At 38.3% G+C, this 24,207-nt stretch overlaps 1 protein-coding gene across 1 annotated transcript in view; it reads right to left on the reverse strand.

The window, feature by feature from the left end:
• Positions 1-23,642, reverse strand: part of FAM83B (family with sequence similarity 83 member B) — a gene marked incomplete at both ends in the record, with an annotated part of 44,859 nt that extends 21,217 nt beyond the window's left edge. The window contains one exon of the mRNA XM_080616028.1: positions 23,199-23,642. Within this exon, the coding sequence (XP_080472154.1) occupies positions 23,199-23,642 (444 nt within the window). The remainder of the gene's footprint in view (positions 1-23,198) is intronic.
• Between the last annotated feature and the right edge of the window lie 565 nt (positions 23,643-24,207).

Raw genomic sequence — 24,207 nt, forward strand, 5'->3', positions numbered from 1 at the left:
AAATATAAGTTTTCTGAAGTGCAGATAAGATAAAAAGGATGTGGACCTCCTGAAGTGAGTTCAGAGGAGGGCCACAAAGATGCTCAGAGGGCTGGAACACCTCTGCTATGAAGACAGGCTGAGAGAGTTGGGCTTGCTCAGCTTGGGGAAGACAAGGCTCAGGGCAGACCATACAGCAGCCTGAAAGTGCCTAAAGCGGGCCTACAAGAATGCTGAAGAGGGACATTTTACAAGGGCATGTAGTGACAGGACAAGAGGGAATGGGTTTAAACTGACAGAGGGGAGATTTAGATTTGCTATTAGGAAGAAATTCTTCACTGTGAGGGTGGTGAGACGTTGGAACAGGTTGCCCAGAAAAGTTGCAGATGCCCCATCCCTGGAAGTGTTCAAGGCCAGGTTGGATGGGGTTTTGAGCAACCTGGTCTACTGGAAGGTGTCCTTTCCTAAGGCAGACAGATTGGAACTAAATGATCTTTAAAGTACCTTTCAACCCAAACCATACTATGATTCTGTGATTCTGGGATTACCTTTCAGAAAGCTACTGCACGCTGAGCTATCAAGTCACACATGTACCACCTTAAAATGACATCTTCTGTATTACATCTTCAAATTCACACAACTAAGAATTTTAAACGTGACCATCTTGCAAAACATATGGGAGTGAGCCACATTAATTCTATAAATGTGATCTGTATCTACAGGTTTTGTAGTTGTTATTCTGGCTGAAGGATTAGTGAGAACTCATCTTGAACTGACTGAATTGCAGGAGACACCATCTCGCTCTGGCTAGTAGCAGAGGCAATAATTCCTGTGATGCTTACTTTTGCACATGCAGAATCAAGGTTAAGCATGTCATGGAGATGAGAGGAGGGAAGGGGATATTCTGGGGATTCTTTGTGGGGACTTATCAAGAAGCATTTATAAACCTAACAATTGGAAGAAAGGATCGGCAAAGAGACAGTTGCTGCCCAGCGACTGGCATACCACAAACAAGAAAAGATTTATCTAAATCTGCAAAGAACTGTCATGCAGGGTTAAAGCAACAAGCATTCAGTGTTTAATGTTAACACTTTGCTTTCTGCTTGCAATGCTCCCATCAATGACTACACTAGGTTTGGTATTTAACAAGAAAGCTGTGTTCTGTCACTGCGAACAGAAGCGAGCAGAAAATCCTTGGCATGATTGAGGGAACATGCTTGGGAGCTTATTCTGCCCTTTCTTCTCTTGCCACTGATGTCGTTGCTCTATTCTCAGTGCCATGTGGCCTGCAGCTGGTTGGGTAGCAGGATTTTAATATTTGTATTTAGCTCTTCAGAATGTTCTTACCCAGTTGTTATTTTGGAAAGTTGCCAAGCTTTTCCTGAGAAAAACAAACAGAAAGGAAATGCCAGGATTTCTGACAGCCTACGAATCAGCTATACCAAAATGGAAATTCATGGCAAAAATAAAAGGTACTTCTGTAGCCTCTAGCTTTCTGTACGATGAATTTCAAAGACTTGCTGCTTCAGAAATGAATTTTATTTAAGTGTATTAACAGCTTTAATATGTGGGTTCTCACTGGATCCCTTATTATTTAGTGAATATTCAGGCTACTTGACTTACTATTATAATGTTATGCTTTCTATTTTAAATTTGTTTGTAAGTACTTATTTATTCATGTGTGCATTACTTAGTGACTGCCCAAAACCAAACAATGTACAACCATGTGATAAGCCTTAATTATTTTTTTTTTAAAGTGCCAATAGTAATTAGAACTAAACTGTTAATAAACTTTTCTTCTTGATCTGCCATGCAGGACTGAAAACCTCATACAGCAACCTCAGAGACCAGTTTCAGTTTTGAGACTTCCTCCAAATAATTGGAGTACTAGCAAGAGCAGTAGATGCTGCTGGCTAGCTTCTACCTGGTCAAGGGGAGTATGAGTTGACCACTGTACAGTTAAGAACTCTCTCAATATTTGAAGCTATGAAGGGCTGCCATAAATTGCCATACACAGTTAAGAACATGGGAAAAGGCCACCTCAAACTATCACGAGGGGGTAAGAGGATGGGGTGGAAGAATGCAAAGGAGTGAAGACATTTTAAAAAATGTGCTAAAATTGTCCATTCCAATTGCTCCTGCTTACACATATTCTTCATGCCAAGGTAAACTAGACTGGATGCCAACATTTCTGAGGGCTCTTTCCAAGATTTTCTTCAATAAATCTTAACATAATTTGCTGCTTATTGAAGAGTCAAAGTAAATGTCTGACATTCTGACATTTCAGCTAACCTGGATAGCAATTCTTGAAAAAAATTTGGGGTTTTGCCACCCTTAAGAGTACATTTTTGGTGAGGTTTCTAAGACTGGGAATTGAATAAAGTTACACACTTCCTGAGAGTTTAGCTTACATATTGAAAAACACTAGGCAATGTATAGAAACCCACAACATTAATGAACACTTACATGCTATAGCCTTTAAACTATAAAAACAAGCAACATGTCTTTAAAGTAGACAATTTTGCTGGCATTTGTTAATTAGACACTTGGAAACAATGAAAGATTCTCTTAGTCAAAGGCTGATTTATAGGAACATGAGATGATTCAGACCCACTTTTCTAGCCTGTGAAGAATCACTTTGCTTTTAAGTTTGCTTATGCAAGAGCTGTGCACTGTCTGTCATCTTTGGTAAGATCTTCATGGTAAACATGTTTCTGAACTGAAATGAAATGGGAAAAGCTGAATAGCTAATATTCATATTTAATAAATAAACAACATATTTAAAATATACTGCACAGATTTCAAAGCTGCTGCTACTATATATAGTTCAGACAAAAAAAAAAAAACATAATAAAACATAACTATATTGTTCAGTTGTATAATACTACCTGAAATCCCTTGCAGTTACTTACAAGAATGAATATGTAATACAGATACATCGAGCACGTAAGAAAAGAATCAAAAAAGAAAGGCAGGGACTTAAGTGGAAACAGTGCTTCTATAGTACATCTTGTAAAATAATGGAAGTAGATGAAAACTGTTCCAAAAGCATGAAACATTTATTTTCTGTGTTTCTAAGCACATGAAGATTTTGGTGGATCCAAGTCAGCACACAAATCTGATGTGTTTGAGCTGCTTATGATTCAGAAAAATGGACTTTTGAATGCCTATGTGCAGTATGTTGACCACAGTCCACAGGGATGGCCTATCAATCATTTTTTGTATGTAGAAAAATAAAAACATGCTTTTGTGAAAGACTTATAAGCCATATACTGTTAAGTCCATGAGCCTTATACTGGGGTGACCTTGCAGCAAGTAACAGAACTTAATTAGAAGATTATTGTTTTCTAACATAAAAGACATTACATCCAAGAGAAAACAAATCTATTTTGGATGGCAAGGCCCAATTAAAAAATTAACAAAGTAAATTGTCAGATTTCAAATTAGTGGAAGCCTACAGACCAATCTGCATGACCTGATTATAAATACTGAGATGAGCCCTAATTATATTATTAATTGTTGGAGGTTACTTTTCTGCAGACACTCAGAATAACTTCTTTTAAAAGCTAGATTTCATAATCCTAAGGAACCCCGCTAGTGCAAGTGTCTCAGAGGAAAACGTAGAAGAAAAGGAGAAAGAAAAAAATTCCTTGCAGAAGACACTGTTAGATGTCCACAGAACCTCAACTGAGGCTAGAAATGATTCTGGTTAAAAACTTCCCCTAGCTCATAGTATTGTGAAGCTAACACAAAAGTGGAAAAAGCAGATCTCAACAAAGGCTCCTGTTAGCCTTCGGAAAGAAGTGGAATAAAGTCCTTATTTTATAAGGCTAAGAAGGAACACTACACTCCATTGCAACAGAGTAATTTTTTTTATCACGACTGCCATTAACAGACCTGGATCATTTACACCTAAGACAGCAAAGGAACTCCTTGCTCTGCTGTTGGCCATTCGTAACTAAACTTTTGAATATCAGGGAAGTAATGCTTATGCCCAATATTAAAAAAAAATCTTGATGATCAAATTGGATGCTCAGCTTTACTTCAGAAAAGAAAACCGACATGGGATAATGAATACAGACATAAAGGTTAATCATATATTCAGGGAAGGGGAGGAGGAAAAAAAATCTTTTCAAACACAGCTTATTTCATCCTTTTTTCATGACGACAGCTTTTGTATTTGGCTTCACAGACGCGATGAAGAGTCAGTAACAGACACACGAGGTATACACATTTCAGGACTTGTTAACAGCCGTATGTTTAAAGCAATAATCCCGTGAAAACCTTTTGGTTCTGTGTGAGTATTTCTAGCAGCTTGTAGGACTCAATGATACTAAAGATTTTCATATTGCTGTTACAAAAGTGCAAGTAAACCCACTATAATTTACAGATTATTATGGTCTACTTGTGTTAACCCTCCTCCCTCCCTTCTCTTACTGCCTTCCCTTCCTACTCCCTTCCCTTTCCCCCTTCGTCCCCTTAATTTTCTTTCTTCCTTCCTATCCCTCCCTCTGTACTTACACCAAGCTGTGTGGTTCGGCTGATACTCTGGAGGGAAGGAATGCCATCCAGAAGGACCTTGACAAGCTTGTGAGGTGGATTGATGCCAACCTTATGAAGTTTAACCATAACAAGTGCAAGGTCCTACACCTGGGTCGGAGAAATCCCAGGCACGGCTACAGGTTGGGCAGAGAAGAGATTCAGAGCAGCCCTGCAGAGAAGGACTTGGGGGTGTTGGTCGATGAAAAAATGAACATGAGCCAGCTTCAGTGTGCGCTCGCAGCCCAGAAAGCCAACCGTATCCTGGGCTGCATCAAAAGAAGCGTGACCAGCAGGTCGAAGGAGGTGATCCTGCCCCTCTACTCTGCTCTCGTGAGACCTCACTTGAAGTATTGTGTGCAGTTCTGGTGTCCTCAACATAAAAAGGACATGGAACTGTTGGAACAAGTGCAAGAGGAGGGCTACGAGGATGATCAGGGGACTGGAGCACCACTGGATATAAGGAGGAAGCTCTTTACTGTAAGGGTGATGAGGCATTGGAATGGGTTGCCCATGGAAGTTGTAAATGCTCCATCCCTGGCGGTGTTCAAGGCCAGGCTATACAGAGCTTTGGGTGACATGGTTTAGTGTGAGGTGTCCCTGCCTACAGATGCACTTATTCTGTTTAAGGAGCTCAGTTCAAGCAGCAATATGGTTAGGATAAACCAGAAAAATACAGAATCCAGGCTGTTTGAAATTATTGGTCACAGGTCAGTGATAGGTCAGTATGAAGGAAAGCCAACAATCCTCCTGCATAAATGACAAGTTACCTCAGGGTTTAACTCTGAAAAATTCTCTGTTCATCTTATATATATATCTTTAGCAATTTCCATTTCAGCTACGTGACATAGTAAAATGCATTTATAAGTAAAAAACAAATGCCTAGACAAATACCCCTAGAAACATCTAAATTGCTAAAAATCAGCAATTATGTCAGATCAATATTCTACAATATATGCTACAGACATAGTTTGTATGGCATATAATTACATCTGCATGTCAGGTAAGCAACACAGCCAGATGATTTTAACTATTTTTTTTAACATGGTGACACTTGAGCAGGAACCCTCTCTGATGCTCAGGAGAAATGGATTACATCACTTGCTTACAGAGCAGTTACAGTAAATGGTGCAACATGTTGCTAATGACTGTGTGCTGGCAGGCTGCATTCAATTTCACCTATTTCAAAGACAGGTTGTGAAACTAATTAATTAATTATTGTCTGCAAATCATGTTTAGAACCTCAGGTGAAATCCATTACCCTGGCATGCTAGATTATTTATGCAGATTAGATGAAAAAGGCAAAAAATAATTGTGGACTAGTCTGAAAGCATCATCAGAATGTCCTGAAGATAAGAAAAGATTAGTAACGTTAATAAGTAATTATATGCAGCTTTTCAGGAAGAAAGCAAATTCAAACTTTTCAAAATGCACATTACCATATGGAGAAAGATGTTTGAAATGGTAGGGAAGCAATTAAAAAAGCCCTGCTCAAAGTGAAGCAAACTGAAATGAAGCAGGTAAGTAACTCCACAATTCCTGTAGACCCCAGAGAAGTGGATAGTGAGTTGGAACTAAATAAGGTGTTAAACAAAATTTAATTCCTGGATAGTGAAATATTTCAAATTTGAAACCATCTAAAAGCTTTCTAAGGGAAACCCGACAGTTCTTGTTCAAAGATGAATCTTCCACAGACAGTGAGACATTTGAGGGAGTAGCAAGCCAATGCATAAGAAAGGAAATTAATAAAAACAAATTTTAAAAATGAAAGAAATATTTCCTTCTGATTTCTTTCTGCAGTTTTTCTGCAAAACTGATCTTTCAGTCTTTATGTAAGCTGAATTTTGAATAAACATTTTTGTCAGACAACAGCAAGTCATACAGCTTATGATCTTGGTGGCACGTACTTTATTTTTTTTGTACATGCAGTTAGCATCAGCTTTCACTGATCCGCGTACAGCTCCTCAATAAGGCCACAGGAGAAGTATTAATTCATCAATTTAAATTTGATACTGCAATTATGCAAAATCACAGGAAAGATTATTTGGTCTCTGTGATAAAGTCAGATCAAGTAATCAAAATGCTTCATCTTTGATATCTACTAGTCTTTCCATTTAAATGTAAGCTTATTTTTACGGTTAAAAGTTTAGTCAGTGTACTCATAGCATTTTCTTAAGTCCAAGTCCTAGGCCACTTCCAGGATGTGTCTGGGAAGGAGGAGACACGTAGCCGGGCTGCAGGACAGAGTTCTGCAATCCAGACTCCATTGCTTCAGCCATCAACAGGCACTGTCAACCCACACTCATGGTCTGCTCCTCTTATTTTTCTCATCCTCACAAAGATAATGTGAAGCACTCTTTCATGAATGAATAAAATTAAGAGTTAGTCAAATAATGAGTTGCCGGTGTGCAAGTAATTGAATTCTTTATACTCAATGGAGTTTTTGACCAACATGGCAAGTTAATAGGGTTTTACTATCGCGTAGAAGAGAAACATGTTATCACAAGTCTTCCACTGTACAAATTCATGTATGTGAAATCATTTCCCTTCTACAAAGTATTCCTCCTGATGTGCATTGCTTGCTGGTTCACACATGTACACACACACCCCTCCATATGGGTAATGATAATGAGAGATCTAATCATGAAGCATGATGAACACCTGCAAGAAATGCAAACCTCCTGCTAGAGCAAGCGGGTTTCTTCCAAAACATCACAGCAGGCATCCGGATTTAAGAATGGGGGAAGAAGAAAATCAGTCTCAGAGCACCCACTGTAGCATTTCAGTAGCTTTTTTTGGGAGATTCACTGCCTGTTTGTTCCAGTGAGGTCCCTGAAGCCACAAAACTTTTCCTGTGATGAATAGGTGTATACCTTTGGGGGTATATCTGCTAGCAAATGTAAGGGATAAAGAGGATAATTCACTTGTTTTGCCATCGAAAACAGAGCCCGTCTAATCAGAATGAACAAAAGGCAGAAACACCACTGACCAACCCATCCATACATTAAGACACATTCTGTTGGAAAATCTGGTCTTGTAAAATGTACCATGCATGCCAATAACTTAATATATCAGATGAATTGAGTTGCTTGAAATAAGGATAGAGATGAGAATCTGCAGCACCTCTGTGGAGGAGAGGTGAACAATTTTATTCCAAGAGCACTTTGGAAAAAAACTGCTTTTTGATGCAAACTAGTGCCTTTCAAATAAGCATTTATTCTTATGAAGTGCCTCTCTGATCTCAGGAAATATCTTCCCTTGAGTAACCTGTGCACTCCAAATTCAAGCCAATAAGGCTCTCTGTACCAGACTGCTATGGATCCTGTGCATGTGTGCATACGTAGAAACCTTTACCTTGTAGAAGACTGCACCACATGGAAACACACAGAATAAAGAAGAAATACTCTAATATTTGCCTCTTAAGATAAAAAATTTCAAACCAGATTTGCATTGACAAAACTGTGGAAAAACCAGCACTTGTTTCAGATGTAATAATAGAACAGTTTTAGACTTTTTTTTCTTCCTCGCTTAAAAATGCATATATCTGTATCTTTTCTTCAGAAACTTATCTTGTAATTCTGAACCTGCTCTCAGATGTCAGTACAGTCCGCACTCATGAGAGAGATAAGGTGCAGCTGTCAGGAAGGAATTTTTCAAGGAATTTATAATTTATGGTCATCTGTGACCAGTAGTTGTTAATTAAAAGATACTCCAGTCTCTTATCAATCACAAAAACCACAATACACATCATCTTAATTGACACAGGAACAATTTTTGCAATGAAACAAGAGTCAGGTATGCAATAGGTAAGACTTCCATTATAGTTATGTGGGTCACTGAGCATTCGCTGAAACACATCCTAAATCAGAAACACTACTTCAAGTGAACAACAAAAAATACATTTATTTTCTTTTTTCTCACAGCTGCATAGAGGAATACTGTGGAAAAAACTAACAGTAGAACAAGGACAGATAATGGATAAGTGAACAACTGCTTTGTATTTGGATATGACTGAAATATTTCTGTTTGAACATTCTAAAGCAAGCAATCTCATGGAGAAGAACAAATGCACAAAAGATTGACGTAAAATACAAAGTTTTAAACCTGAAAAGTTATATTCCAGCTTAAGCTCTTGAAACTGTGTTCACTACTTCTAGTACGAGTACCCCAAACTACATATATCTCTTCAGAAATCACTCAGAGCTAATATTCACATTTATAGATACGGAGCCTGTGTTCTACAATTTCCTACAATTTTCTGTAATTTGTATACAAGTCTTCAAAGTCCTAGACCAATACACCAATGCTTTTGATCACAAGACTTATATTGAGCAAAAATAAAAAGGTACAAATAATAGAGTTTTTTTTTGGGGGGGGATATAAAAGGTCTTTGAATCTACACAAAAGCATGGAACTAGAAAAACATGTGAATCACACTAAAACAGGATTTTAGCTAGTTCTAGAAGATATTAGCATAGAAATACATTTTAAATAGACTAACGTTATTAATGGCCTTCCAAATTGTCCACGGCATAAGTAAAAAATTCAAATTTATTGAAGTCTGCTGCTTCTCTCTCATAAAAGACTCAGAAAAATTATTAGGGAAAAAAAGAAGCAGCTTTTAAAATTCATCTTAAATTACTTACAATAACACTTAAGTGCATAGAGAAAGCTTTTCATATGTAAAGCACAAACCATTTCATAAATGTGGGAATAACATTAATGCATCTATTTTTATGTGGGAAGCTGAAAATACATAGGGTGTGTGCGTGCATGTCACACCACTGTCCTGTGCAGGGACATCTGAGTCAGCCCATCACTAATTAGGTTTGTTACTGGAAACAGCCTAGTCATGTTAACGTAATGCTGTGGGAAGGTGAAAACGCCCTGATCCTTGTGAATGTCCTCGCTGCACTTCACCATGCCATGTGAACAGATCTTCAGAGGCTAATGTCCTGTATTTACAGAGATGCTGAGCGTCCCAAAGTCCCTCTGAAAGCAATCCCCGCAGCTACACAGCAGTCTGAGCCTCACCTCGCCCTCCAGTCCTGCATTTAAAATTCTCTGCACCTTCTATTTTGGCTGATTGTCACGTTGAGTGATGAGACAGACAAGCAGAAAGCTCAGGCAGGCTTGGTATGGGCTTGCAAAATGGATTTCTTAAGCGAATTCCATCATTTAGAGAAAAGTGACTGTACAAAAAATATATCTGATCCCCTGAGCTAAATGAATTAGTTACTCACGAGAGCTGACTGTAAGGCTATCACCCAAGTGGTTTAAGGTCAGATTTATTCTTAGTATCAGCTCTTTGAAGATGCAACACTGTTGGGCTCGTGTTGGGCAGGGAGTCAAATTTCATTATCATAATGGTCCCTTCTGTGAAATCCATGAATCTCTGAGTTTTATCAATCCCTGCTGATTTTGCAGTCTGGAAACGGTCGCAAAGAGAATAGGGAGGGCCTCAAAAACTTGTAACAAACTACAGGTTTTTAAAGCATACAAACATTGATTAGGGGCTCATGTTTACCCAGCTCTTTTTCAAAACAAATTCCAATAAAATCAATTCCAATAAAATCATATCTGAAAAGAAAGCAATGGACAGGACATGTGAACCCAGTACAAGAAGCAGCATATAATCAAGAAGAATACTGACTTATACAAAAATATCATATTCACTAAAATATTGCAATCACTACTAATCTTGGAGGAGATGATCGTGTTTCTATGAACAAGCTCAAAAGTGAAGTTTTGCCACTCAGATTTTGAGAGCATAGGAAGTCTGACTGGAAGCAGTGCAGAAGACTCATTCACTTCAAAGCCCCAGGCATAAAGTACCCAAAAGCATGCCTGAAAACAACCAAGTAAGCAAAACCTGCAGATGAACAATTCTCTGAAACACTGAGGAATATTTGGCATTTTTTAATTTGAAATTTTTCATCTGAAACCAAATGAAACATTTAATTTGAGATTTTCCTGGGTTTGTGGTTTTGAGCAAATTTGAGAACGGAAGGAAAAAGGAAGCATAGTTTATGAACATTAAAATGCTTCCCGGCCAACTTGCTGACCTTCAAGAACCAGCTATGACTCTGAAATTAATTAAAATGTCCTAATTGAAATGCAATTCTCAATTTTCATAATGTATTAATTTAGTTAAATATGTTAATAATTACCATGAAAGATTTTTCACATACATTATGCTCCTAGTTGTTCTGCCTTTCAGCCTGTGTGGTGCAATGTTTACTGAAGCAGCTGCTGACAGCAAGCTTTTCAATGAAATTCCAGAGCGTGAGTGTGCATATTTATTTATATAAATATTGCATAACCTGTTTGGACAGATAATTTGAAAATTATTTAATGTCTCTTTTTTCCTTTTTTATAGATGAAGAGATATCCTCTACTGAGTTTATAGTTTATAGACATAAGATTGACTAAGCAGGATGCTTTAAATTTTACTGTTCCAGGCTAAAGTCCCATCCAGAATCACAGATAAGCAACTTAGAAACAAAAGCAGACAGATCAACGCTTGTTTCTTACGTTGTAATTGCTATGGACTTTATTCATAGCTGCTCAAAAACAGATATGCTGTTTTGTGAAAGCATAATTCAGTGTACTTTTGTTGTAACTCTGCACTATAGGATTTAGAATCAATGGAAGACATTAATTCAGGGACAAAAAATAAAAAGAAGTACTGGCTTATTTTTAGTTTGTATGTTACAATGCTTCCTATATTTTTGAAATTCTCACTAGAGAAGTACCTCAAAGACTGGTCAAAACAATTTCTTGCATAATTTCCACATTTCCAAACAGGAGAATACTTAGCATAATAATCAGTAACACCCCCACTGTTAAGACAGTGATGCCTCCAATAGGCACAATACGAAATTTTTGCAGTTCTGTGACATATCAGGGATTTTCTTCCTATACTTTGTGACACACACTCAGACAAGACTGATGAAAGAACCTGCCCAAATTTGCATCTACTGAGCAAGAAAAAACTATGCTTAAATCTATGTCCATTTATTTTTGCACACATTACACTACAGATCCCCATACAAACTGTAGGGAAACAAGCAGCTTCAAGTAAATTCCATTTGGGTTTTTAAAGCTAGAAACTTTACTTGAACATGAAGGTGAACTGAAATGCAGTCACCAATATTATCATTGCTTCCTTAAAACAAGCAGAGAGATTTTTGTATTTGGATTTCAAATGCTACAATGTTTTGTTTCTCATTCAGTAAAGTATTTCCACAACAGATAACACTATATAGCTATGCTGCTAGAAAGTTTGAGTCATTGTACTTTGCTGGAAATCCCCAGAATTCTTTAAACACCTAGCTTTTTGTGTTCTATTTAAAATAATTACATTCTATGGAAAAAAGTCTGTCAAAGATCATCTTCTAATGCTGATTTTGAATACACTACTGAGCTTGGTAATTTCAATGCCTTCACTTAAGTAGAATCATAGAATAGTTAGGGTTGGAAAGGACCTTAAGATCATCAAGTTCCAACTCCCATGCCATGGGCAGGGACACCTCACACTAAACCATGCCACCCAAGGCCTCATCCAACCTGGCCTTGAACACCGCCAAGGATGGAGCATTCATAACCTCCCTGGGCAACCCATTCCAGTGCCTCACCACCCTCTCAGTAAAGAATTTCCTCCTTATATCCAATCTAAACTTCTCCTGTTTAAGTTTGAACCCATTACCCCTTGTCCTGTCACTACAGTCCCTAATGAAGAGTCCCTCCCCAGCATCCTTGTAGGCCCCTTTCAGATACTGGAAGGCTGCTATGAGGTCTCTATGCAGCCTTCTCTTCTGCAGGCTGAACAGCCCCAACTTTCTCAGCCTCTCTTCATACAGGAGGTGCTCCACTCCCCTGATCATCCTCGTGGCCCTCCTCTGCACTTGTTCCAACAGTTCCATGTCCTTTTTATGTTGAGGACACCAGAACTGCACACAATACTCCAAGTGAGGTCTCACAAGGGCAGAGTAGAGGGACAGGATCACCTCCTTCGACCTGCTGGTCACGCTCCTCTTGATGCAGCCCAGGATATGGTTGGCTTTCTGGGCTGCGAGCGCACACTGAAGACGGCTCATGTTCATTTCCTCATCGACCAACACCCCCAAGTCCTTCTCTGCAGGGCTGCTCTGAATCTCTTCTCTGCCCAACCTGTAGCCGTGCCTGGGATTGCTCTGACCCAGGTGTAGGACCTTGCACTTGGCATGGTTAAACTGCATGAGGTTGACATCAGCCCACCTCACAAGCATGCCAAGGTCCCTCTGGATGGCATCCCTTCCCTCCAGAGTATCAACCGAACCACACAGCTTGGTGTCATCGGCAAACTTGCTGAGGGCGCACTCAATCCCACTATTCATGTCATCGACAAAGATGTTGAACAAGGCCGGTCCCAACACCGATCCCTGAGGGACATCACTTGTTACTGGTCTCCAGCCGGACTTCGAGCCATTGACCACAACTCTTTGCGTGTGGCCATCCAGCCAGTTCTTTATCCATCGAGTGGTCCACCCATCAAATTGATGTCTCTCCAATGTACAGACAAGGATGTCATGTGGGACAGTGTCGAACGCTTTGCACAAGTCCAGGTAGATGATGTCAGCTGCTCTGCCCCTGTCCATCAGTTCCGTAGCCCCATCATAGAAGGCCAGCCCCATCATAGAAGGCCATTATTATATATTATACTATTATATATTTCATAATATATATTACATATATTAATAAATATATTATTATATATTTAAGAAATTAAATCTTTTCCCTTTTATATCTGTACTGTTGTCACGTGCAGTCTACTATCTTAAAAATACACAGCTGAGTTATGAAATAAAGAGTAACATATTAAACTGAAATGCTTTCCTCTTTTATTTATATCTCAAGAGGGACTACTTTACACAATCAAATGTAGAGAGTCATCTCCTCAGAACGTATAAGCGATGTCTCTCCATAAAATTTAGCAGATTATGAAATTCTGATCCTTACAATGCTTTGAAACACCACTAACAAAACTCAAAAAATGTATATTTACCTGTGTGCACACGATTTTGTATCAGCATAGTGCCACAACTGTCCATGAAACTATCTTTTCCATCCTTTTTATTCCTCCAAAAAGCACTCAGAGCCCTGGCTTTGCAAGGCTCTGACATTTACCCAGAAGAGCTTCCTGGGCTCTCAAGAGCTCATTGCAAAGACACTGTTTAACCACTCTGAACTTCAAGACAAAGTACTGAGCCTTTAACTCGAGACAGAAATCCTGTAACAGGAGATTGCAATCCTGTACTGCAGCACTTCAGATATGGACTGCACTTCCATCATTAAATTTCACTTATGTATAAGAAATCGCATCATCTGAATAATTAAATTTCTGGCACAAGTGGCTTAATGGCCTTTAATTAAGCCTAGAATTCATAAACAAAATAGATGATGGCATTACTGAAGTCATATAGTGCATCATAAAATCTACCACAAAATATAATGGTATTACTGGTGATCATGTAGTACTAAAACATGAAACAAGGTAGTATCAAATAAATAAGCAAATAGAAGAATCAGTCAGAATTCCCAGTTTCATCTCTTCACTTAATTTTGCCATTTCAAAAGTATCTCCTTTGAGAAAAATAATATAGTTTTTGTTACATTTTAAAGCAGCTTTCCATAGCCTTATAACACTACATACTACTGTAAGAACTGGATCCTTTGATGGTTCGTATTTTCAGGCCCATCCTCAGCAAAGTCAGATTACAGATCTCTATCAAACAGCTACTGTGCAGCCACATATACCTGGCTATTATTTAAAAGAAACCCGCACCCCTGACAGTGACTTTTCAGGCAATTATTCTGTGCCTGTGCTAATACACCATTAGGCAGTGCCAAGAAATTACCAGAACAAGCAGATAGCTTCAGACATTTTCATGCTCTGTCATGCTGGATGGAGACCTTGTTGCTTTGACAAGCAGTATCCCCCTGGCATTTGAGCAAAATCAGATTTGCTGGCTGACATTGTCACTTCTGTTTGCTGCCTCCAATGTCTCTGATCAGGAGGTTACAGCTCACTAGCAGTGGACTCTGCACAGCTTAGAAAGGGCTGCTGCTTGGCAGGCGCTCCTTGAGAAAGGTCCCACAGAGAATCTGCAGGCACTTGCTCTTCTGTGCTGGTTATTTCATCTCATTCTCATTATTATTCCTGGCCTACTGAACATCAAAAGCCTAGCAAGAAAATATTAACTACAATACCTTCTGTTGGCTGATGCCACTCAGATTCACTTGAATTAGAAGGTGATGTCTAGTGCTTTACCTAGTGCTTAAACCATAAAGGGAGTACATTGAGCTGAAGTGCAACCTGCTTGGCAAAGAGTGCCTGCAGCTCCAGGAAACAGCATGAAAATAAGGCTGAGATGTTGAATCTGCTGTTTGAACTAAAGGCACACCCATTTGGATACTTGAATACACAATCCTGTGCTACTGTTCAAGCCCAATTGCTAGCAGATAAAGCAGATATCAAAGTTTTCTTTTCATCTCTAAGAGATACAGTGCATAACTTCTCATCCTATTGCCCAGCTTCATCTCTTATAGCAGGCAGAAGTGAAAAGGCCTGAGAAGATTTGGTGCTGCAGTTAGCAAAAGCCCCTGGATAAAAGATGCACCACAGTAGTTTTCTGAAGGCAGCTTTGTGCCCACATGCCTTGCTGGCGAGAGGAGAGGTCACCATAGATCCTGGTTTTGAGGAATCTGTTCGGGTTCTCATGTGTCTTACATATTCTGGACAGTCAGTACAAGCACTCCAGACCAAGAGATTACTGGTTAAGATAATCTGCTTTTAGATAAGGTACGAGAACACTCTGTGTATGTCTTGAAGATACACCCTCTTTATCTGAAGATAAGAAAGGACTTTATGGTCTTAGAAATATTTTTTAAAAGTAAGCACTAGAAAGCCACAGTTATATACTAACACAAACTTTGTCTGAAGTACTGATGTTCCTCAGAAATTAATTCTCCTAAGTGTACAACTATAATTTTTTTTTTTTTTTTTTTTTTTTTTTTTTTAGCAACTAAAATCACAGAGACAAGAAAATAAAAACTTGCTGTCTGGCCCCACCTGCTTTGAGTACTGTTTGCTAACATATAATACTCTCAGGCTTTAGGATTATAATCTCTTTTTGAGCTGTGATACATATTAATTTAATGCTTTTGTGGCTCAGTATTCTTGTCTGTAAAACTGTACACACTTTGGTCATGTTCTTTGATGGCTAAGGATAAAGCAGAGCATATGAATTCTGAATCTGTTTATACTACAATAGTGGTTTGTCTGTACTGGCTGGCACCAATCAAGAAGATGAAGGCGCCAGTAAACTGCATAATATACAGTCATGCAGCAAAACATAATGATGTTTACAACTTTAAAAAACAAACATCCTGTATATGGCAAAAGTTATCAAGCAAAGGCAAGGAAGGCAGAGATGTCTAGTTTAGTTGCTTCCACTTCTGTCTTTATAATGCAAATTATACTACTGTAAATTCAACTGGCTTACTGATCAGTGGACTGTACACTGAACAATTATTACCTGTGTTGATCAAGCAAGTCATGCCAGATCTTGCAATTACTTATTTTGAACAGCTCTATTGAGGTGAGTCATTTTATGAATGTCTTCAGATCACAGTATAAAATAGCAAGCTCAGCGCCAGTTACACTCTGTTACTATTGTGATGGCCATTCTTTCCTCAGATACACAAATTATGATAGGACTTTAAAGAGTTAAAGTCCTCTGAAGTCTCACTCATGCTGACAGCATTTCTGAAAATGTGGATTTGTATTGTATAATATAGTACCTCTTTATTAGAAAATGGTTATAGACATATCTTATCAACAGTCTAAAAGGAAAGGCATGAAAAGGAAAAGCACCAATGACAAGGCCTGCATTTCTTTTAGAAAAGTAAATACTAAAATGTACTTTGACTTCTCTATCACCTGCACTGGGATAGCTGCAGTACTCCTTAGGGAAAATAACACAGTATTAAGCAAATTGTCTGAAATAATTACAAGTGAAGTAGATACTTGCAATCAGAGCTGATATATGAGGAAACTTAATACGCATAACTCAGTGGCATTCAGTCCTGCTCCTTCCAAACAGGAGAATGGGGAATTCTGAAATGGCAGCTCTCCTTGGATTTTTGTGCTTTTTGGTTTTGCTTCATGTCATCAGTTCTCCACTTTCCATGTAGTTTCTACTGTACTGTATTACACAAATACTGCTGCAGCATTGCAAGTATCTGTATACCAAGCTATGTTCACTTGAAATTCTACTGCAGATAGTATAATACTTTAGTTTCCAAATTATGACACATAACAAATAAATTTAAAGTTTAAACCCCCTCAAAATGTGTCCCAACATCCCTCAAGGCATTGCTAGCTATGGTGCAAAGCTATTAGAGATCAAAATTTATGCTAAATCTGCAAAAAATGAAAAAAGGCCTATGGCAATATGAATGTGAATTAAACCTGTAGTTCTTCAGGCAAGACTGTTCCCTGGCTGAAAAAAAAACTAGCAAAACTCAGATCTCTTGAGGATGGGTAATTCAGAAGAACAAAAACAGCACTTCAACATTATCAGGATTTTTGACAAGTGAGAAAAGGAGAGGGACAAAACCTGAATACACTGGACTGGGCACTGAAAGAAGCATTCTGAGTAGGAAAAAGTATTTTAAATTAACACTTTTGTATTTATAGCATATTTTGGCCTAGAATTGTTTCAGCGTATTGTAGTACAAACTTGCTGTTTAATATGATAAAGAACATTTTAATCTACTGAATATGCAAAAAGCATAAATGACTTTTTAGTAGCACTTTTGACTGACAGATTTATGTCAATGGTTTTAACAAAAAAATCTTGCTACAAAATGTGTATGCTTACTTCTTACATATACTTGAATGAGACAGACATTTATAAATACCGCTGTCTGTAAGATCTGGTTTTTAATTTTCCCTATTCCACATCACGGAGGCATGATATTTTGATAACGCATTAACACAGTTGTGACATAATGGCAATACCAACAAATTAGTTAGTTATATATTCTAATACAAGTATGAAAGATGTCAAAATAGTTTTGCAAACATTTGACCTGATAGACCACCTGACGGATACCACCACAAGTGATTAACAATTATTTTATCAGATTCCCATTCCCCACGCTGGCCCTAGCCTCTGCTTGCTTTTCAGTTTTGGATCCTTCCTATCTAATGGAAGGGCTACCAGGAAAAATTGTGGGTTTCTTGTTTAGAGCAACTACATATAAAAAAAATATTTCACAGAAGTACCAGGCTTTCCAGACTATAAAACTGCTTATAGACATGTCCCATTGATGGCAGTCCTCTCTGTCTGCATTAGAAGTACTCTGCAGTGACTGCTCTGGGACTACACTTACATAGAGGATGGCAGTGGGAGAAGTAGACAGGCAAGTAAAATATTGTGAAGACTCTGAAGGCAAATCCAAGCAGATGAATTACCTGAAATAATTACCTGTTGTGAGCAGATGACAGAATTGATACTGGGTCACACAATAACAGCATCAAGAGCAAGACACGTGTCTTCTTCCAATGCATGGCATGTGCCCTGCACAACTAGAAAAGCTGCAACATGACCTCACTCTAATAAATCTACTAAAAGCTAAAAATCCTGTTTCACCTGGAAACCATGCAGATGACTACCATGCCGGTTTTCAATGAAGAGGAAGTCATTTTAACAAAAGGTGAGTGGCAGTGAATGATGAATGCACCCTTCAGCGCAGCAGCTGAACCAAAAAGCACTTTCTGAAATCCTTGTGAGGTAGGCTATTTTGGCAGGGAAAATGTTGCCTATGTGGCTTCAGCTGGGAACTGAGTCTTTCTAAATGTTATTCTCAGCTTAAAAAAAGATATCCACTGTTTATCAGACACTCTACAGATAATATAGAAAGCTTTCGAGTGGGATGAGCATTGTATTTATCTATTCTCTCTCCCTGAATTCAGCAGATTGCTCTAGCTTTTATGAACAAACAAACAAACAAAAAAATGTAGCCTCTCTCCTTCTCATCTGCTTGGACTGCTGCAATTAATGAGCTAAGACAAGCATTGCCACAAGTGCGATTCATTATTATTGTTTCAGTCTGTGTTCAAATTAGATTTGAAATTGTTGGCAAAGTATTGTTGGGAGAGTAAAAAAAGATTGCTCAACACACCCATGTTCTACAAATTTCCTTCTGTATAGAAACATCACTTTTCATATAGGCATACAAAGAATTTTACTTTCTTTCATACGACTGCAGCTGGTACTAGATCATTATTATTATTGTATTAGATACATGAGCAAACAAGATCAATAGTGAATAATAATTTTTTTCTGAAATAACCTCTCACTTTTGCCTGAAGCAAAACAAAATGGAAACAAAAAAGCCCAATCTGTAATAAAATATTTTCATTTTTATATGACTGTAAAATTAGTCAACAAGTTTTGTTTATCTGGCTAGGTCCACTGCTCTAGAAGACAACACAGGCATCAGATTTTGTACATAACTCTCACAAGAATTCAAAGGAACTCTTTTTTGACTTACTATAGACCTAACTACAGTGGGTGGCAAAACTTACTTTACAGTGTGAATTAATTCCATCCCAAGGGTCTAAGTTTTGCAGCCCCTTCTCATGTTAAAAAGCCAACCATGAGTAATTCAGTAAAAACAACTAGTTTGTTTTTTTTCATTTTCCAAAACAATAACATACTAACCATCTAAATTACTATTTAGGCTTCTAAACAACTAACTTTTTTAAGTCTTACAACTATCACAAATTTTATAAATCCAGCCTTTAGACTGTTAGTCTATTTGAGTAAAATAAAATCAGTGAAAAGTATTGCATATTTATTGAATAGTGTGCAGCTTCATACATTCCATCAGAAATCCCAAAAGTATGCCAGGGAAGTCTTTCAGTGATTTCTAGCTTGTGCTGCAAACCAGCAATCCTTGGGTTGTCTAAACAACATGGTTCTTTAAAAAAGCTGGTTTAAATTCTCTCCAGGAAGAGCTGATCCTTATTTGGATATCAATGTAAAAGACTCAGAGCTATGCATTCTCTCTAAAACTGTGTAGGAATGTCTCAGTGGTGGAGAGAGGAATGCAGTTAATGAAGTAAGAGAAAAACACACTGCCAGAAGGACCCTTTGGTGCTCTGTCCTGTCTTTCCCTGTTGCCTCACCCTGTCAATCATGTCTGAGAAGACAGCACGAGCTAGTTCTTGCACGCACGTACAAGCCTCATAACTGATGGTTTTGAGGCAACTCTTATGGAGAGTCATAGAGGAAGAGGACACTTCATTACTGAAGTCTCTTGTGTTACTTTATAGTAAGAGAAGGAAGTTCCATGTTAACCTGACACAGATGAGTAATCATCTTGATACCATTTCCCAGATGAATAATCTTCTCAGAAAAAAATGCTAAACATTATCAGTTGTAGTTCGGACAGCCCAGTCGGAATGAGTCAGGCTGTAGGAGCACCTCAAGCTTCAGAGAAGCCGGAAATCTGCTGATGATTAAAGGTAGAAGCCTCCTCCAAAACACACTAGAAATAAAGCTACCAGCTTGTTTGCAAAAGCCTGTCCATCATTAAGGTCAGACAGCCCTTGCAGTGCATTTTACCCACATGGTTATATCAGCACCTGAAAAAGTCTCGTGTCTTGTTGACACAGTCAAACCAAACATCTTCCTTGTATGAACACAGATTATGTTGACAGAGGAGGGTGGCTGGCAAGCTGTATCATTTGGAGATGAGGTCTAGTTACACTGACAGTAAACCCATTTTGTTGACATGTTAGATTTGACCTAAGGCACTCTGCTCCCACCACACCAATCCCACAGAAGTGCTGTAGTATAGACTGCAATGTAATGCCATCCTGTGTACAATACAGTTCCCCTGCATTAATACAAGTTCAGAAAGAAGTATGGACTCATATCCTTAAAATGGTTAGCTCATTTTTCTAGGATTTAATAATACTGATACTTTTCTGTAAGGAAACTCCTTATTATATTGCCTGTACTTACCATGAAGGTGATGTGCATAATTTTTATGCAGATTATGCATTTAAGAAAAACGTAAGTGACAAAATTTTCTTAACGCTTTTTCATAGTCACTGGTTTTAGTCTAGTATAGCATAGCCTTACAAATTATTTTCCTCTTTAGTCAGGAAAAAATCACTGTCAGCAAGCAAGTTGCTTAATGTTGTTTACACCATCTCTTCTTAAGGTCAAAATTAACATATGTAATAATCATTTTAAGGAGTGACACTGTGATGCATCAAGCATGAAAGAGGTCAAGAGTAAGTCCACTAATCCTTATCCTTTTATATCTCCAAATACTCAAATAGAATCCAGGTTTCAACTGGCTCAGCCTCCATGAATTTCTGGGCTAGTATATACAAAGAAATATATATATCAAATGGGTTCCTTCATCAGGTGAACAAGTGCAGAAACACTTTGGAGGACCTTGTAGGAGTTGGTTTCCTACTGCACCAAGTGTTCAGGTAGCCCAGGGAAATCAGTGCCTGAACTTAAGCACTCAAGTTTGGTGCTTAGTTAGGTGGTATGAATACGCCCACCTCCAATAATTGGTTTGTTTTCCCACAGAAGTTTGCTGAAATTCCCATAGATTTTGCTTAGAGATATATTGGTTTAATGCGATTTGCTGAAAAACCTGTTTATTCTTTACAGGTTTCTGGTTTTCATGTGTAACCTTTTCCTGTGTCCTTTGAATATTCTCGTAAGACCATACATCTCCACTACTACATAACAAAGAGGCCTGTTTAATATAACTGTATTTTTATAAGTTGTTTAGCAGAAGTAAGCTAGCCTATTCACAAAGTGTTTGCCAACTGTACGCATGTTTTAAACACCTTACTTTACCTTAGAAGTCCTTTAAACTTTTCTATGCATCTGCAGACAGAACACTGTCTTTTAGATTTAATCGCTGTTTCCTGAAGCAACCAACACATATCGCTGTATCAAAAGTGCTATGGTTGTTGCTGTTGAGGTTGTGCTGATCAACTAAACAAACTTTTCACCTGCCAAATTTGACAGTGACACATCCATAACATCCTCTTTATAACATACAGGCACTACAAACACACCAGAGAGCCAATATGCTATGTGCTCAACCTTTTTCCAGTTGGGGAAGAATCACACATAATTTTCCTCCACTGCTGCATTCAAAGGAGGCATGCTCCTTAAAATGGCATTTTACAAGGCAGCACCACCAGCTGAGACAGCTGTTGGAAAGGGACAGGACTGCATGCAGCTAGCCAGCTAGGCACAAAAAGCAAGGCAGCTAGCAAGAAACAGCCTTTCTTCATGGCATGTCAAGACCTTGTAGCAAATCTGCACTAGTCTTCACAACAGAGCTAACCCTGTTTTTGTGGTCTCCCTTACACTGGATACATTGGTAGCCAAAGAGCTGCAGTTTAAAAAGATCAGAGTGTCTTAGGCAAGTCAGGCTCAAGCCTCACTACATACAAAAGCAGAAAACACAGAATCTCCCTCTGAAAGGGACAAAGAGAGAAGTAACTAATTCTCCTCTTCCTTGAGCATACAGTCATTCTAGACTGTAAACTGCAGGATGAAAGGCCTAGTGATAACTCTATTATGGCAACAAATTATACGCTTTATCTAAATAGACAAGAGATGCTGTAAAAAGACATTGTCCTTCCCTTCCCCACCCTTTTCAGTCCACTTCTATTGCACACATTTACATGTACGTTTCAGCCACTGAAGTGTTTATGGATGCACTCCAGCTACAGCCTGTCCTACTGATTTAAAGCCAGTAGAGTCATGCAGAACCCAACTTGTTTCAGGGGAAAAAAAGGGGAGGGTGGGTACTTCCTATGAATACTTCTGAAACATTGTCAAATCTGTTTAAAGAGCTACCATGGCCCAGGGACAAACAGATACACATGCTAATGTATTTTTGCGTGTTTGGTTTTGGGTTTTTTTGCCTTTTAAATTGACACTGGAAAGCAAAAGGTGGTTTGTACATACAGCACCTTATTGCTAAGGCGTAAGCTGGGTGTGCCTTAGGAAACTCAAGATGCAAGTGACCCTAAGTGTAGACAAGTACATTTGGAAAAGTGTCCACATTTCTTACAATTAGTCATTAGTCAGAAATGAAGGTAAGGAACGCAAGCAGAGCCTATTTCCTTGTTGCCTTCTTTTTTTTTTTTTTTTCTGAGTTCTCTTTAATACTTTCTGACTGATTTCTGCAAGGAAAGTTCCCTATGATGCAAGAGAAACATTAGGATATATCCTGAAGTTGGACAGAATTGTATCACTTGAGGTATATTCACCTAATGTCAAAGAAAACCTGTGCTAATTATCTATGAATTTCTCATGGACTGGTCAGCATTACAGTAAAATGGAAATTATGCTTCATTAGTCCCTCCCATTAATCCCTCATCCTTGCAAATTAGGATAAAACCACTGGTGCATCTGGTATCAACAGATCCATCTCAGTATGCAAAAACCTTTGTGTTTGAACTGTTAGCAGTCAGATTGTTTTTTCTGAGAGAGGGAAAAAAAAAAGCCTGTAGTAAAACACAACTAGACTATTATTGACACTTCCTTCCCTCCCCCAATAACATTTTTCATGTTTACCTTTCTTGCATCTCGTATCATCTTCCGAATAGTTTCCTTTATGGTGTAAGGCTGTGCTCGTGGTGGATGGAAAAGCAGATCGATATTTGTGCCACCAGAAATTCCAGGCATTAGGTAGGGCCAACCTAAGTCAAGATTTGGAGCTTCCACATCTGATTCAATGGGCCAGTAGGTTCCCGAGGAAGAGGTGTCATCAATAGCATGGTTAGAGGAATAAACTGTGTTTTGGGGAAGTTTGTGAACATTATTCAAAATATAATCGATTTCCTCATCCGCTAGGAACTCTGAGCATCTCTCTTTGGAAAGAAATTCTTTGTAGGCTTCCAAACCTCCTTCAATCAGAGCATCAATAGCTACACGGTACCATTCCTTGTAATGAGGTTCAATATAGTTGTCTGATCTGCATTCATCATGTAAGGACGATAGCAAAGATGAAGTTTCCATTTTCACATATATTTTGTATGAAGTGTCTTAAACATCCATTCATGAGCTGATGAAATATATCTGTAAAGAGAAAAAAGTAAGAAAATAATCAGAGTATTTGTAGAGATGCATGATGCACACAGATACTATTCAAAATACTTTTCTGGCAATGTTGCTCCAAGTATTTCTAGCACCTTCCAAGAAATTTAAAATGTTTTGAAAAGGCTCAGGGATTAATATTCCCAAATGAATATTAAAGAGCTAGATAAAGAGTTGCTTCTGCATAAGGCAAAACAAAACATAATTAAAAGTGACTTGATGTTCTTACATTAAAAGCTACAGCAGAGCTCATAACATGCTGAAGATCTGTACCACAAACACCAATACATACCTAATGCATGGTCCAATATGCTACCATAGGTTATGCTTCAAAACTCTTTATAACAACTGACAGAGTAGTGTTCAGATAAACGCTTCACAAACCAATTACATTTCCTACTTTTTGATGCACTACTTTTTCTCTGCAATGCATTCCTGTTTTCTGTCATCTTTGAAACCACAGTCATTCAGGTCCTTCTCCTTATCA

Source organism: Psittacula echo (genome assembly GCF_963264785.1).
Source record: "Psittacula echo genome assembly, chromosome: 4".
Taxonomy (NCBI): Eukaryota; Metazoa; Chordata; class Aves; order Psittaciformes; family Psittacidae; genus Psittacula; species Psittacula echo.